Genomic DNA, 16,655 nt, shown 5'->3' on the forward strand with positions numbered 1-16,655 from the left:
GACGCGTCGTCCATCTTTTTTTCAGTCTATGCATCAAACACACAAATTCACTATGTTGACTGATATAAAGCTGCTTAATTTGGAAGTGACATCTTGAGTAATCAGTTCTTCATGCATCCCTACACTATTGATAATGGACCACCTGTGTCTGCAACGTTTTGCTAATGTGACTGCACTTTAACTTACAAGTGATTTCATTAGTTTGAAGTTAACGTTGCTAACAAGTAGCACAAATAACATGTAAAACAGTAATTTTTTTTGTAACTAGATTGAACAATTTTATTGGTATATTTTCCAGTATTGAATAAATTGCATGTTTATAAGCAAGATTTCACACAACGATCTTGGTGAATTTACAATTTGGTGTGACATTGTTGCTTCTCCCTTGACCTGTAATTCCTTAAAATGCAGTCAAAATGCAGTCTTGGTAGGCAGCTCACTTAATTTTGGAACATAGCCATAGTGCGTGTGGATAAATGAAAACTGGATGTCTCAAAGCGAGGGAGCAATGGTTATGTGCGTTCGTGGTTTTGTATACTTGTGTGTTAAGGAAATATTTTATGATGAGTTTTTTGGCAGCTGGTGGCTGATGCAGCACTCTTCTCTTCCCGCCTGCCCTATGCCCCCACACCCCAGGGGAATCATGGGTAAAGCAATGATTGACTGTCTGTGGACCATCTTCACAACCTGACAGCAACTCAACGAGCCTGGTTTCAATCAGCATGGTTTGTGTGAGTGCCCTTGTGCCTGTTAGACCCTTGCCCTCTTAAACACACACACACTCCAGTGTTGTCCTGTCCCCAGTGTGCTAAATGCCCCAATGAATCACTGTGACATTCAGAGCGGCTGGACCGCACTGTCAGCTCTCTCTCTTTCACTTCCAGTATCCAAGCTCCTGGTTTTATTTAATTTTTATTTAATTTTTTTTTTTTTTTAGAAGAGCAGAGAGGAGAGGAGGGGTGGTGCAAGCAGACATGGTGGGTCTCTATTGTGCAGAAGTGAGAGAAAGAGGTTCAGATGGAGGGATGGGGGTGGAAGGAGGAGTGAATTTCCCTCCTTTGCATAAGTTGTACTTTAGATATGTAAAAATATATGCAAACTAAATATATATACAAAATATTATCAGTAAATATGTGTATATTTATGTATTTATGTGCATCTATATGTGTATTTTATATATGTGCATGTATATAAATATTATAATGTCTGCAATGTTCCTAATATATAATTTTGATTTTATTATATATTATTAATTATGTTTTATATAATATATATACAAAAGTTATGTATAATTCTATCAATAATGTAAATTAGAATATTAATACAATTTAGATAGACAGACAGATAGATAAAAACTATGAATACAAAATTTGTGTGTGTGTATATAGTCATATGTATTTAAGGTAATTATTAATTCAAAATTTTTGTCTTCTAGCAAATGAGGAACATTGCAAGCAATTTTATCATGCACATTCTATTAAAAATTATAGTTAATTTATGGTGTATTATTCATAAATATCTTAAGTGCTGAGTGCTATGCTTAGCTGTTGGACAGTTTTCACCATGAAAATCTCAGAAAAGTTGCACAGGTGTGTGATTTGTCATTGAAGCAACCCATCAACTGGTGCTGGTCTGAAGAGACGAGGGACGAGGAGGGAGAATCTGTAAGAAATGTGTTTGGTTGGTGTGCGGTGAAGGAGATTCTGTTAGACTGCAGTGGGGGGAGTTGACTGACGGGCTCAGGCTTATCGGAGGAGCACACTAATTGGAGGTCATCCGCATGAATTAAAAAAAATAGTCAATTACTGCGTAAGAAAAGAGCCGATCATCTCTCATTCCCTCCCGCTTGCTGCCACCCTGTTTGCCTTGTGCATGTGTGGGGGGTTCAAAAAGTACACTGTCTATCCTCTCAGCCAATCAGCGCACGGACAGCACCCCTTGATGAAATGTTTGTTGTTGTGACTCCTCACAGGCCCTGCTGTGTAGACTGGATCATTACGCCTGATCGGTCGTTACTGAGATTCTGAGACAGGAAGCACAGCGGTGCTATCGACTGTTGTGCCTGCACCCCTCTGCGTATCTGTGGGTCACATGCAAACACACACACCTGCTAGAGTAATTGTGGCAATAAACATAGTGACAATCACTCGGCCCACTGTTTTGTTTCCTCAGAGATGTAGATTTTTTTACAGTTAACATTGAATAGAAGTCAAATGAGTTTTTAAAACATTAAAAATACATTAAATATATAACAGGTTTTAAACTCATCCTTAACTATTGTATTTGTAGGATGGGTAGTATTTGAGTCTAAAAGCAGGATGGATGGGTGGAGGAAGTTCAGACACAGTTGGCTTGTCTGTATGGCTTTTACTCTGGATGATTAAAAGGGGAACTCTCTCCGCAGGAGTGAACTGGACCGGGGCCAGTTGAGTGACATGAGCCAGGGCTAATCATATTTCACGCTTGTCACGCGGTTAAGAGGTTTTATTGGCTGTCATTATTCACATTGAATGAGAAAGGAGAGCTTCAGGAAGCTTCCACCTGCTTTTAGGGATTCATATTGTGTTAAAGAGGTTATCAAACTCCCTTCCACTGGCCTTGCTATAAAGCACAAGGGTCTTTGTGCATGTTTGTCTGCACTGAGCTGGTCTGAATATTACACTACTATGATAAAGCAGCTCCCATCAGTCCAGTTATCTCATGGATTAATTCTGTGTGGACACACAGCGAATGCTCCAAAGTGACACTGGCCAATTGACTTTGAGCAATATTTTAACCTATATTCATTCTTTTCTACTTGGTTCATATCAGGTTTTTAACATCTGGTCTACTGATGAATGTCAAAATGCGCCTGTAGAAAGTAATTTATTATATTGTTTGCATACATTACTAAACTCATTTTCATGTTATGAATGATCAAAACATAAGCATAAAGCATAAATAGAATGGCATAATATTATTAATTTAATTTTTAGTTGTAATATTATTCATATTTATCATCGTATAAACTACCGTTTGGGGTCAATAAGGATGCATGTATAGACATCTATAATTTTACAAAAAATTACGTACCTATTAAGCTCACCAAAATCTACATTGAGACATTTTTAGTGCACAAGATATTGGTTTCAGTACAAAAAGTTATGTTAAAATAAAATATTAATCTCTCACACAAAAATATTACATTTTATTTTAAATGACAAAGGCATTTCAATTAAGATATACATCATTAAATTCAAAAAGTCTGGCTGTGCTTAATGGGTACATATTTGTACCCTTTAAGCACACCCCTGTTCCCATTAAGCTCGCGTCATATTTTATAAAAATATTCTTGTTTATTTTAAGGAATTTTTTTAAAGAATAATTGTAAACATATTTTGTTTTGAAGGTACAAAGTCAGTCACAAAAAAAAAACTGAACACTAGAATCAAGCAACAAGGCATTCAAGTCGATCAGTTACATATTCATAGTGAAGTGTCATTTAAACACATTGTAACATCTATAATAGTTCACTCACAGCTAAGTAACATTCAAAAATCAAATAAAACAAACCAATAAAACATTTAATTCATGGGGATGAACACAGAAACTTGCCTTATTATGAAACCTCTTTTTAAATGGATGTCAACTTATTTATAGTCTCTTAAGGCTGGAATACACAACACTATTTTCCCCCCCGATTTTCCACAGATTTACAGTCTGGAGAAGTTGATGCTAGTTGCCAAAGAGCAGAGCCAGTCTGCAGATTCGAGTTGACAGAATCCATAGAAAATTGATTAACTTAAAGTGACCATCAGTTAATATTTAAAGTCTGTTTATGAAGTATTTACATACAGTTAGGCAAAAAAGTATTTAGTCAGCCACCAATTGTGCAAGTTCTCCCACTTAAAAAGATGAGAGAGGCCTGTAATTTTCATCATAGGTTTTAAAGAATTTATTTGCAAATTATGGTGGAAAATAAGTATTTGGTCACCTACAAACAAGCAAGATTTCTGGCTCTCACAGACCTGTAACTTCTTCTTTAAGAGGCTCCTCTGTCCTCCACTCGTTACCTGTATTAATGGCACCTGTTTGAACTCGTTATCAGTATAAAAGACACCTGTCCACAACCTCAAACAGTCACACTCCAAACGCCACTATGGCCAATACCAAAGAGCTGTCGAAGAACATCAGAAACAAAATTGTAGACCTGCACCAGGCTGGGAAGACTGAATCTGCAATAGGCAAGCAGCTTGGAGAAAAATAGCGGCAGCCTCGGCCCAGTATCTGCACTTCAAAAGCCTGACTGCTGCCGCCGTTTCCTGAGCAGAGGCAAGCAAATAGTGTATTCAGCACATCACGGCGCATAAGAGACATATCCATCGCAGCGCCCGTGCACACACTCACACATTTTATGGACATAACACTGGGAGCTCTCTCATCTGTCATTCAAACACCTTTCCTGAAAGACCAGTGAAGGAGGAAATGGAAAGAAAAACTATGAGAGTGTGTGTGAACGCTTTAGAGCTTTTTAGCAGAGCTGGCATGCATTAGTCCGGCCTTCCTCTCCCTGCATGAATACTCTTTATACTCCAATAAATATGCGGCTGTCTCTGCCACGCTCATCCCTACACACATTCGATGTCTCATTTCTGCCTCTCTCTCACTCTCGGGCTTATTCTTCCAGCCCCTCTCCCTTTCCGTAACACCCAGCTTTCTTTTATCTTCCTCCCTCTCACATCCTCTCATCCAGTGTCCTCCACTGATAATTTCACCATCCCCCCATCCTCTTCTCCCTTCCTCCATCAATGTTCAGTGCCCCTGACACTGACCTGCTTCCCGCTGCCCTCGTCCCCTAACTCACTCCGCATCACCCCCTCCCTCTTTTCATCCAATCTCCATCCCTCCTTCTCCAACCGGTCTGTGCCCTCTCCTCTTCATCCAATCAATCCTGACCTCTCTCTTTTTCTTCCCTCTGTCTCTGTTTTTTCTGTTGGCACTGTACGCTGACCCCAATTCTGCCCTCGCTGTTGTTTCCCCCTTTAGCTTTGTGTAGGCATTACAACTGTACACGCATGTCTTTTTTTTTTTTTTCTTTTTTTGTTAATAAAAAATATTTTCACAGTTCTTTAGATTTGCTGTATTAGTTTGCTGAGGTGTCTGTTTGTATGTGTATTTTTTTTGGTCAGTCAGTCATGTTTTTTTATTATTATTTGTAAATTCTAATTAAATGAAAATATATTATAGCTTATATTTATATTAAATGCAGTTAATTGAACTTAATACTGATTTTTGACCCCCTTAAGTACATATTTATGTAATTTCATAATTACTTCTATTGTCTTTGAAATAAGGTTAAAGTGCCCAAAAGTACTGACAAGCATTTATAGTCAAATGTACTTTCATGTAATTTCTATTGAAACTTGCGCTGTATGCCATGAATAGAAAATATTTGTAATTGCACATTTTATAATGAAGTTGCAATTTAGTACATTTAAAATATATTAACTCAATATTAATATATATATTATATTAACACATCGAATAGCACACTACAATTAAAATTATTACTTTAAGGATACATATTTATTAAGGATAAATATACTTTTAAAATAAAACTTTTAATTTGCCATTATTACAAAATGCACTTGTGTGTTAAGAAACAGTCATGAAAGTTTGCTCTCTTTAAGGACACTTAAGTACTTTTATTTTGTTAATATCATATCTGAAAGCACAGTTAAATATACTTGATTTAAAGTGCACTACAAAGACACATTCAATTCAGTTATGCATACTTTTATGTCAATATAATGCATATATTGAAAAAAAAAAAGAAAGGCAACAAACGAGATGCACATGCCATTTCTGAAAGGAACATTTCTTCTTTTTCTCAAAACTTTTCACAAAATGTATTGCACTTGTATATCTGGGTTGTGTACTTAAGCACAGGGGGGTATGTTTCCGTGTGTCTGAGCGTGTGTGGTGCTTTATTCAGCTCTGCTGTGGTATAGATCTCTTCATAAACTAATTTCCATGCATCCAGCTCTTCGAACTGTACAGTACCGAACACCACATACATCAATGTAAAATACTTTCTTCTGTTCCAGTATTACTAGAAGTAAACTATTCATTGCTTTATTGCCCTAAGAACTGTTGCTCTGTGGCACTTTCATTGTTTCGTTTGTTTGGGGACCAAAACTTATAGCTATGCTTTGGGGCATAATTGGCTGTTTTTCTGACCAATAATATGGGAACGTTTAGGAAATTGAAAATTAGTTTGGGAAATTGTCATTATGTTTTAGAGCTAGAAATGACATGCTGCACCTTTAAGAATAATCAAACTGTATGTTGTTGGAACAGTACGTTGTTTTTTCTGTTGTAAAACGAATTTTTCACTGTGTGTTGTGAATGTTTTAGATGATTCATCTTCTGAAAGTGGGAGTGGCAATGGGATTCGCACACTGACTCCTCCCTCGGTAGGTGCGGCCGGAGTGAGTGACAGTACGGGGAAAGGACTCGAATCGGGCTCGTACGCTGAGGTTAACGGCAACGGAAACGGTACCGCAGCACCACTCGACTTCAGCACGACTTCCTCATCCTCATCCTTAGAGGACCAGCAACCAGTCAACCTCAGCGACAGACTGAGTCAAGCCCTGCCTAGTGCTGCTGCCATGCTGGCAACCTTTAACCCTGAACACGCAGAGGAGCTGCGCAGAAAATACCCCAAATCCTCAGAGCTACGCCTTGACCGAGATATCAGGGACTATAATAACAAGGTATATATAATCATTTAGGACCATAAAAATGCTGAATGCTACATACAATTGTCACAATACCATTTCAGTAGTCAATGCCAGTAGTAATAAAATTTCACTGGTATCATTATTTTTTTTTTTCTTCAAAAATTTAGTTTAGTATCAACTTGGAAATGAAGTACCTGACTTTATAAGATACTTATTTGATAATCTTGCTACTGGTAATGCCTGTAGATTTTTCCTTCACCCTTGTACACAACAGATTAATTTGTTTTTAGCATACAATGCGAGTTGAACCCACAGATGCAAAGGCTCTCTATCAAACCTCATTCATTCAGTTAGCTAGCGTGGCACAGGAGCGTTTTTCATTCAGACAGATGCAGAGAGGTTTGAACAATGTGCCGAGCAAAGCTCCGGTCTGAATAGAAACTTTCATTTCATTCCTCTTTTCCATGGTCAGCCTCTGTTGCTTCCTGCCTCCTTTTTAATTATATTGTCTTTGTGAAAAGTAGAGCGCAAAACGATCTTTCAAATGAACCGATTCAGGATCTCAAATGCAGCCCAAGACTCTTGGTAACGAGAATGTCTGAATAACACTGTTAGACCTTGAAGACATGGTTTTCATTAGCCGAAGCGCCGTCGGTGGCCTTATTGGCAGACTTCATCTTTTTGATACATCTTTCAGTCCGTGTCCTCTTTTGAAAATCTTTTCTGATTGTCAATAAGCTCTTGCAGACAGAAGGCTTACCTTGGTTTCTTTGTGTGTTTTTGCAGTCTCCTCAATACAGTTCAGGCAGCTATGATTCAATAAAGATGGAGATATGCCCTGAAGATCTTACTGTTGGTCGGCCTCAGGCGGCTGACGATGACGACGATGACCATGATGACCACGACGATAACGATAAGATCAATGATGTGGAAGGAGTGGATCCAGAGAGGTTGAAGGCTTTTAATGTGAGTATAAGGACATTTAACTCGTGATATTCTACTTAATAAAAAGAGCTGTAAGGCATGTGGCAAAACTAGAATTCCTCAGTGTATGTTTCATGAGTGGATTTCACTCACAGCTCATACTTGGGTGAAGTAATTCATATCTCTCTCTTTTTCTAGATGTTTGTGCGTCTCTTTGTGGATGAGAACCTGGACCGTATGGTGCCAATCTCTAAACAGCCTAAAGAGAAGATCCAGGCCATTATTGAGTCCTGCAGCCGTCAGTTCCCAGAGTTCCAGGAACGCGCTCGCAAACGCATTCGTACCTACCTCAAATCCTGCCGCCGTATGAAGAAGAACGGCATGGAGGTACACGCTGACACATTGAGCCCCTTCTGCTTTTTGTAATGGTTAGATGACTTATATTGCCCCCTGGTGGTCAACACAGTACAGAAATACCAAGAAAGTACCAAGAAATACAGTTTTGTTTAGTGAAGGCGGCAAACATTCTAAATTAATATTGATTGAGTTGCAATTTTACTTAAATTGACATTGCATTTTTTAATAATACAAAAAAAATATCTATTTCTTCTTTATTTTTTCTATTCTACTTTTTGTAAGGACAGAGTAAATTGATTAAACGTGACAGTAAAGACATTTATAATTTTACAAAGGATTTCTGTTTCAATTGCTCTTTCTTTTTGATTTGTTAAAGAATCCTGAAAAAAGTCACAGTTTCCACAAACATATCAAGCACCATAACTGCCTTCAACATTGATAACAATAATAAATGTTTCTTAAACATCAAATCAGAATATTAGAATGATTTCTGAAGGATCATGTGACACTGAAGACTGGAGTAATGATGCTGAAAATTCAAGAATAAATTACATTTTAAAATATATTCAAATAGAAAACAATTATTTTATTTATTTGTAATATTTGATAATATGACTGTTTTTGATTGAATAAATGGAGCCCAAGGTAAAAGTGAGCACAAGGTACTTCTTTCAAACACATGAAAAAATTGAATGGTAGTGTATAACATATTGCATATAAAATGAGATTCTGAGAAATGAAGTGTTCTTTCACCATGACCCATAAAATTAGTCCATAATAGTTCATATATTAAATGTACTGTGTGTGTATTAGCAGACTCGACCCACGCCACCCCACCTGACCTCAGCCATGGCTGAGAACATTCTAGCAGCCGCCTGTGAGAGTGAATCACGCAAAGCTGCCAAAAGAATTCGCATGGATGTCTACCAGGCACACGTAAGTACCGTTGTATGAGTGTATGTGATGCTTGTGAAACGGTCTTGGTGTCTCTGTTTATTTTAAAACCAAGTTAGCCCGATATATATATTCTCATCTCTCTCTCTCTCAGGATGAGCCGTTATCTCTGGATAAGGCGGTCTCTCGTGAGCCGGTCTCGCTGACACACTCTGCATACTCCCTTGCTGCCACAGCCTACTCCCAGGACCAGCTATACATTAATGGAGGCCTCAACTACAGTTATCGTGGTTATGGCGGACTGTGTGCCAGCATGCAACACCCCGTGTCACTGACAACAGCTACCGCCCAGACAAACGGTGAGAGAGGAAGCTGGCAGCATCCTAACTGAAGTTTGAACTTGATGCTAACTCACACAATTGCCTTATCTCTGAAAGGATACAGGATACAAGCAAAGTTGCCTTAAAATGTGATTTACAAAGTAAATTACAACATATAAGGGCTAGGATGCATGAAAAAGTGGTTCTCAACCAAGGGGGCTGCAGGATGACTTAAATTATGTATTATCAGATGTATTAGTTAAATTATTCTTATCAGTGCAATTAATAATATTCTTTTTAATATATTGAAACATTCTAACATTCTAAAACTTCCATATAATTAAAATAAAAACATACTAATGCTAAAAAAAACATAAAATCAGGATATAAACTGAAATCATATTGCTTTCTTCCCCTCCATAACTACTGTTTTATTAAATAACTTACTGTTTACATACATATTTTGGTTAATTAATTTAAATATATTGACATTCCCAGTTTCTATTAATAACCTAAAACAATTAATAAATTATATATGAAGTTCTGTAAATATTATAATATGTAGAGGGCCTTCGAGTCAAAACCACTGCTTTAAAATAATGTCTAAGTAGACAGCTAACTAGGTTTTTGACAGATCTACTGGGGCTGGGTAATAACAAAGAATTCACAATTCTGTTTTATTCAATTTAATATGGACATATTTCATGCACAGGAAACCTTTAAACTTGGTAAACTTAAATTACATTTCTCATGTAAAACTTTTTATTTTTTATGTTTAAAGTTATTATAAAATCTTTTTGAATTTATTAAAGGACTGACTGAGAAATTTGTTCGTGAATCAGGCTGCACTGCATGTTTCTGAGTCACTAAAAAGAACTGGTTTAAAAGAGTAATGTTCTAAAGGATTGGATTACACTGGTCATGCTGTATGTGATTGCATGCAGCCCACAAGAGTGTGCCATTATTTTCTGGAACTGACTTCATTCCTATGGAACTGTTGATTGGAGTAGAGTAAAAGAGCAATCTTGGGTTTTTATGAATTTTTATCCTCTCCCAAAAGCTACCATGTCTGTGTTCTTAGTTGTTTTAATGTCTGTAATTATATTTTTGTCCTCTCCATTCAGGGCCTACCGATCTCAGTATGAAGTCTCTGGCCTCAAATTCGTCCTCGCCAAGCTCCAGTAGTCTCGGCAGGAATGGAGGAGGAGGCGGGGCTTCAGCTCAGCTCAGCCATACAGAAGTGGCCGCAGTGCGTCAGCTGATCGCGGGATACCGTGAGTCTGCGGCCTTCTTGCTACGATCAGCAGATGAGCTGGAGAACCTCATACTCCAACAGAACTGAACCGATTCTCAACACTCTCTGTCTAAACACATACCCTCGTCTCTCACATGACCCTCATGAGAGGTTTTCTGGCCACTGAGGAAAACCATCTGGCTTTTAAAGATGTTAGAAGAGAGAGAAAACACACAGCTTCATCAAGCTTTTGCTTTCATATCATTTCAACGAGAACAGCCAAGAGCTGGAGATGAATCTCTGAAGGACACTGCGGTGCAGAAGCGGACGGTTCGATGCGTCCTCTACATACTGCTCCCGCATTTCATGTCTTCTCCACAGCCTCCCTCTGTTTAACCGCCATTCGTTCCCCGCTGAGAGCCATCGATTTCTGATTTTCTTTGTTTTAGCTACTTCAAAGGAGGAATTACGGCACGTCAATCCTCCAGACGGCACTAACTAAATGAAGACACTTTTGATTTGGAGGCGTAATGGAAAGAAAGAAGATAAAAAGAGCAAGAAGAAAACTAATAGACCTTTGTATTTGCTGTAAATAAGCACTCGCTGTGTCCTGAAGCACTTTTCCATTCGTTCTGACCTCTGAATCGTTAATTTATGCATATAGATACGCAGGTGGAAGCTCACCTGGAAATACCTCAGCCTGTCTGTCCTGCTCTCTCTCTCCCAGCGTTCCCCTCTCTGTGTGTGGGAGAAGAAAATTATCACCTGTCCGTCCTCGACTTCACAGTCCACTGATTTGGGCATCGGAAGCAGAGAGTGGGAGTGAATTTGTTTCTGAAATTGAACTGCGGATTTTCTTTTCCACCTCCTCCAAATGTGTTGTACTGTATATATTCCAATCCATTTCAAGGTATTGATGGCAAAAATACACTGGACTTGTTTGAGGAATGGACCTTTCCTGATTCATTTAAACACAGATGCCAACTCTCTTTGTTTCCTCTGTACGGGTCACCCTCTGTTCTCCTCTTCTCTATGTGTCCTTCCGTTTCTCCTGTACGTCCTCTCTCCTCCTCCACCTTATTATTCTGCTTTGGTCGGAGAGGAAGGATCTGGAATGGAAGCTTGTTAGTCTTTTATCTGTTGACTTTTCTTAATGGCCATTAATCCACTCTGCTGCTATGGACTCCAACGTAACGCCACAGACCTGAAACCTCAAGCCTCCCAAACACAACCAGAGCACCTCAAGGCGAAGAAAAAAAAAAAAAAAACAAGGCAAAAAAAGAGAAAAATGGAAACCAAAAGAAAGATATAAAAAAAAAACTGCCGTTTTGCATTCTGGTCGAGAGTGTTTGATTTAATACTGAGGGCTGCTTGTGTTTGCTTTTGTTTTAAAAGCGCGGTGTGTGCTTAAATCTCGAGATCAACTGGGATCAAATCGTCTTTGGCACAAGAGCTTGGCGCGCACACATACATGAACACGCGTACGACATGCTAAAGGGTCTTTAGTGAGCTGAATATTTAACAGGAGAGGTTTAAAAACGTGTAGTTAGTGAGGTAGATTTGTTTAGGGACTGACTGACAGTAATGTCACTGTAATTTGCTCCATTTGCACACAGAGGCAGCGCTAATCTGTGATTAAGGAGCTCGGCGGCTCCGTGTTGCACTGCTAGTGGGAGATGGAGAAAGAATATCGCAATGCAGAAGATAATCAAACGCATTTCTGGCCCTAAAGGAGACTAATACAGAGAGGCTACCATGACCCCTGCTGAGGAGCCTTCAGAATCATTACATTCATAATCACATGTCGAGGACCTACTTATGATTGAAAGCCATGATGATGTGTGACAAGAGACTACACTGCCCTCTTAAGACAAATTTGTGTGCAATTTTGACACCCCTGCTCAAAACACAGCAGTGGACATGTAGAAGTAATGATTTCTTCATGTGTTATATTTATGGTAGGCCTTCAGAGTCCAGGTTCCTACTTCGATATTGAGTTGTTGATTGGAATTGCTATAGACCTGAAGACATATGCAAAACTGACAGCGTGAGGCCTCTCCTCTGATCACTAAAGGCTCCTTGACCTCTCTCATCTGTAACTGTCTTCGCTATTTCTTTTATTTCAGGAGAGAACTTGCAGTAATAAGGAAATAAGGGGGGAGATATAAATATTTAATAATATTTAAACTTTAAAATTGCTTAAATATTTTTACATATTTAAAAATGTTTAACACCAAAATAAATAAAATAAGAAACATTAATGCATCCTTAAATTAACTTTTTAGGTTGATTACAAATTCAGTCATTTAAAATTGAAATTATGTACAGTTTACAGTAAAAATACTGTTATACATATTTAATACAGTACGTATAACAAATACATTTAATTTACTTTCTTTTTAAAAGAAGTACAAACCACTGAGATGTTTAAATACTTAATAATTTCAGTACAGCAGAATAAGTTTTTTCTTTTTATTTGCATTATCCTCAAAATTGGGGATAAATATGCTGAAGTCATCCAACAAAAAAATAACTGAAAAAATGCAAAAACAAAATTCATTGTCCAAACAAAAGTTTTCCCAAAATACAATTTCTGATTTTTTTCTTGTGATTTCTGAAGTGAAATTTGACCTAGACATGTTTCTGACAAATTTGACCTGCACTTTCATTTGGGTTTGATTTGAAAAGCAAGTCCTCTCTCCTTATTTTCTATGCTGTTACCATTTCTGTTCGTCTCTCTCTGTCTCGCCTGGTTTCTTTTCCACATTGTCCGCAGTAGACACAGATGTTGAGAGGTCAGGTAATAGAGAATTCTAGCTGCTGTCTCGTCATCTGTCTTTCTCTCGTTGAAGTCTGATATGGGTCCCACTGCCGTCGAACGCTGCTGATTATACGCCAACCTCACATGCTACTGAGCTCTTTTATGGATTTCTAAAATCGTACAATGGAGATGGAACTGTAAACCGCATCTGTGTGGAAAGAAGCTGAAAAAAGCAAAGCGTTCATCTATTCGTAAGGTGTTCCTTCTCTCCAGTTCACTCAAGGACAGCTACTGAAAAACAAACTGTAAAACAAGGCAAGCGACAATCTTGAAAAAGGTGTAACTAGTTCACAGTTTTGTTTCCATGCTCTGTGTTCCGTGTGCGGTCGTACAGCGCAGTGTGTCCCGAGAGAGTGAGGGGTATTTTAGCCATAATCAGAGCATCTCTCACTCTCGGATCCGAGTTCTCACGCTAGCCGCTGAGGACGCCTTGTGGCCCACTGTTGAAAACCTTTTTATCTGATTCCTATTTTTATTATAATTATCTCGATTACTATTATTTTGTAGTTTTTTTGTATCTCAAGTGGTCTTTTCAGAACTGTTTTGTACCGACATCACATGTGAAGTTTGTCCTGTATGCCTATAACATTCCAAACAAGGATGTCAACATGCCAAGCAGCCAGCCAAACCACGGTCACATCGGACTGCAGATACACACACCGAGGGCAAAATCAATCCCATGCCACACAGGCTTTAAAGTGTTAGTTACGTCAAGAGCCTGATGCCTGATTCCCCTTGCGCCACAAACCCCAAATAACTGTTATCTCTGTACTGTATGACTGAGATGTTTGGGAAACTATGTTTTCTGATTAGTTATGCGCCGTGCCTTTACAGGGGCTTAACCGAACTGATTGTCATATATATATATATATATATATATATATGTGTATATGTCCCTTTATTGTTTTAGAAACCCCTTCTGCTCTCCATATCTGCTGTCATATGGTACCTCAGAGCCCCTACAAGGTGTCTTTTTTTTTTTTTTTCAATCAGCACCGCAATCTACTGTGATATTAACAGACCAACTGTCATAAAGACATCACACACAAACACATTGACAGTCCTATACGGGTTCAGGCTTTGCATTCAGGTGTGACGCTGGTTATGGTTGCTGCTAAACTACACAACTTAAGAAAAATGCTCTGGTTTGATCAGATGTATAGCTCTGGAAAAAAAAAAGAAAGAAAGAAATGAAAGAAGAAAAACAACTTGACTTATTTTTCTAGCACAGTAGTGTACAGCTGCATTCAAGTTCATGTGGTTCCCTGTTTTAGTCTGTTCTCTTTTCTAATTTGTTGGTGCTTTGGATCTTTACCATCCCGTCTGTTTCCTCCTGATTTCTCCTGTATAAGGAGCTGCTGATGTCGGCTCTGGTTTTGATATGTACCTAATACCAATGTGAAACTGTCTCTTTCCTTCTCATTTTGGACTCAGTGGAAGTGTGATGTTTACATGTACAGATTTTTGAGATTCTCTTTCTTTTTTGTTGTTGTTTTTAATTTGAATGCTTTCCCTTGTTCTGTTCAGGCACTGCTTAATTTGATCTGATTCCTTTATAGTGAAGGGAAATGGGACTTGCAGCAATTTTCCATGCATTTACAGTAAGACAAGACAGTGTTTTTGTCTGGGAGACCCCCATTACTGACCCCAATCACTTTCTTTAACTGCTATCAACAGATACACAAAATTAAGAAGGCTTGTTGTAAATGAATCTTTTCCTCTGACCATTAGGGACAACACGGCCGTCTGTTCCTTAATGATTAAAAGCCATTATCACCTTCGTCAGGTGCAGACATCAAGTATTAGAGTATAAGAACAGCAGAGTGAAAACCTCAGGTAAATGATTGCTGTTTTATATTTGAAAAAGAAGTCCTATCGGCAACCCATTTCCCACTTTAATACCATAATATATACGAAATAAATCTTTTTTTTATATTTATTGTGTTATATATATAACAGTGAATACTTTTTCAGTACATGTGGCTAAATATTTTAATTCTTTAGAAAAGTGTTGATACATATGTGAAGAAATTGAAAGGTTGAATGAAAATGAAAAAAAAATAATTTTTGTTGTTTAATGCAAACAGCATGGGCGGCTCCTAACATATCACTTTCATTAATGAAAACCAATGATTTGAGATGAAGCTTTTTCCACTGGGATGTCACTGCTAAAATGTCACTGACATGACATTGTGACTTTTTTTTTTCTCCCAAGCTGTACGTCACAAAGCTAAATATACTAATAAAACAGTGTGCTATATATCAAACCCGGCAGCTGGATTTATTTTCTTCTCCCTAAAGAAAAATTATTTTGAATCAGCATTAATGTATTTGTCTGTGTTTGTGTGGGTCAGGTTTTGCTAACAAAGTAAAACCTGAAACTGCTTACATTGGTCCTCAAGATGAAAATGGCTTCATTAAAGAACTTAATCAGTAGTTCTGTCTCGTTGATCCCCCATGGTCCATGACAATATTCAAATACTGAGCCATTTCCTCTAGTTGTCAGTTTATTTAGGCATCTTGATTTTTATTATCATGTCCCACTTGGAAGGCCTTTAATGCTTGTGTGGTTCAGAAATGCAGGGATAGGGTTAAGCACTGGCCTAGTTTGGAGGGGTTGAGTAAATTATATTGCATATTATAAAAGGTATTATTTACCATTACTGGCCTGATATGAGGGTTGAGTAATTGATATTGCATATTGTAAAAGATATTATTTACTTCACAATATATAGCCTATGTGATGTAGGCTATATCATTTCAATCTTTGACATGGCCTTAGTCAATATTAAAGACATCAAGGTTACATTTTCACAGAATGTTCTTTACCTTATGCAGGATGATTTTATGTAGAAAACAGTACCGGTAAATCACAAAAGAATTATGACTTTAGCTGGGATTTCACAGCCAGGATCACACAGTGAAGTGTGGCTAAGTATGGTGACCCATACTCGGAATTTGTGCTCTGCATTTAACCCATCCAAGTGCACAAACACAGCAGTGAACACACACACACCGTGAACATACACCCACTCCACCTCCTTAGCTCCGACTAGCACCTTACAGTCCTTAACCCCTCAGCTACACCCGGAGCAGTTGGGGGTTCGGTGCCTTGCTCAAGGGTCTCACCTCAGTCGTGGTATTGAGGTGGAGAGAGCACTGGTTATTCACTCCCCCCACCCACAATTCCCATAGCCTCTATATCCCACAGTTTTAAGCCTAAATTAGAGCGATATAGGTGTTGCATCAAGGTGGCAATTTTACAGTGTGTTTACTTTACAAAGACGTTTTAATGACGCTCAGATAAGATTCGACCTAAATATGTTTACACAGAAATCACGGGCGCGGGAAACAATGCCCGTCACAGTGTATCACACGCAGAC

At 38.2% G+C, this 16,655-nt stretch overlaps 1 protein-coding gene across 3 annotated transcripts in view; it reads left to right on the forward strand.

Moving 5' to 3' along the window:
- The window catches only part of LOC306860746 (nucleolar protein 4-like), a 98,412-nt gene extending 86,712 nt beyond the window's left edge, over positions 1-11,700 (forward strand). For 2 of the 3 annotated variants that reach the window (XM_079402620.1, XM_079402621.1), the window contains 6 exons: positions 6,397-6,755; positions 7,509-7,688; positions 7,845-8,033; positions 8,820-8,939; positions 9,052-9,256; positions 10,342-11,700. In XM_079402620.1, the coding sequence (XP_079258746.1) occupies positions 6,397-6,755; positions 7,509-7,688; positions 7,845-8,033; positions 8,820-8,939; positions 9,052-9,256; positions 10,342-10,559 (1,271 nt within the window). In that variant the 3' untranslated portion in view covers positions 10,560-11,700. Of the gene's footprint in view, positions 1-6,396; positions 6,756-7,508; positions 7,689-7,844; positions 8,034-8,816; positions 8,940-9,051; positions 9,257-10,341 lie in introns of all 3 variants that reach the window. The other variant, XM_079402619.1, reaches the window with a different exon arrangement.
- Positions 11,701-16,655: the final 4,955 nt, after the last annotated feature.

The sequence above is a fragment of the Barbus barbus genome, assembly GCF_936440315.1.
Source record: "Barbus barbus genome assembly, chromosome: 41".
Classification (NCBI taxonomy): domain Eukaryota; kingdom Metazoa; phylum Chordata; class Actinopteri; order Cypriniformes; family Cyprinidae; genus Barbus; species Barbus barbus.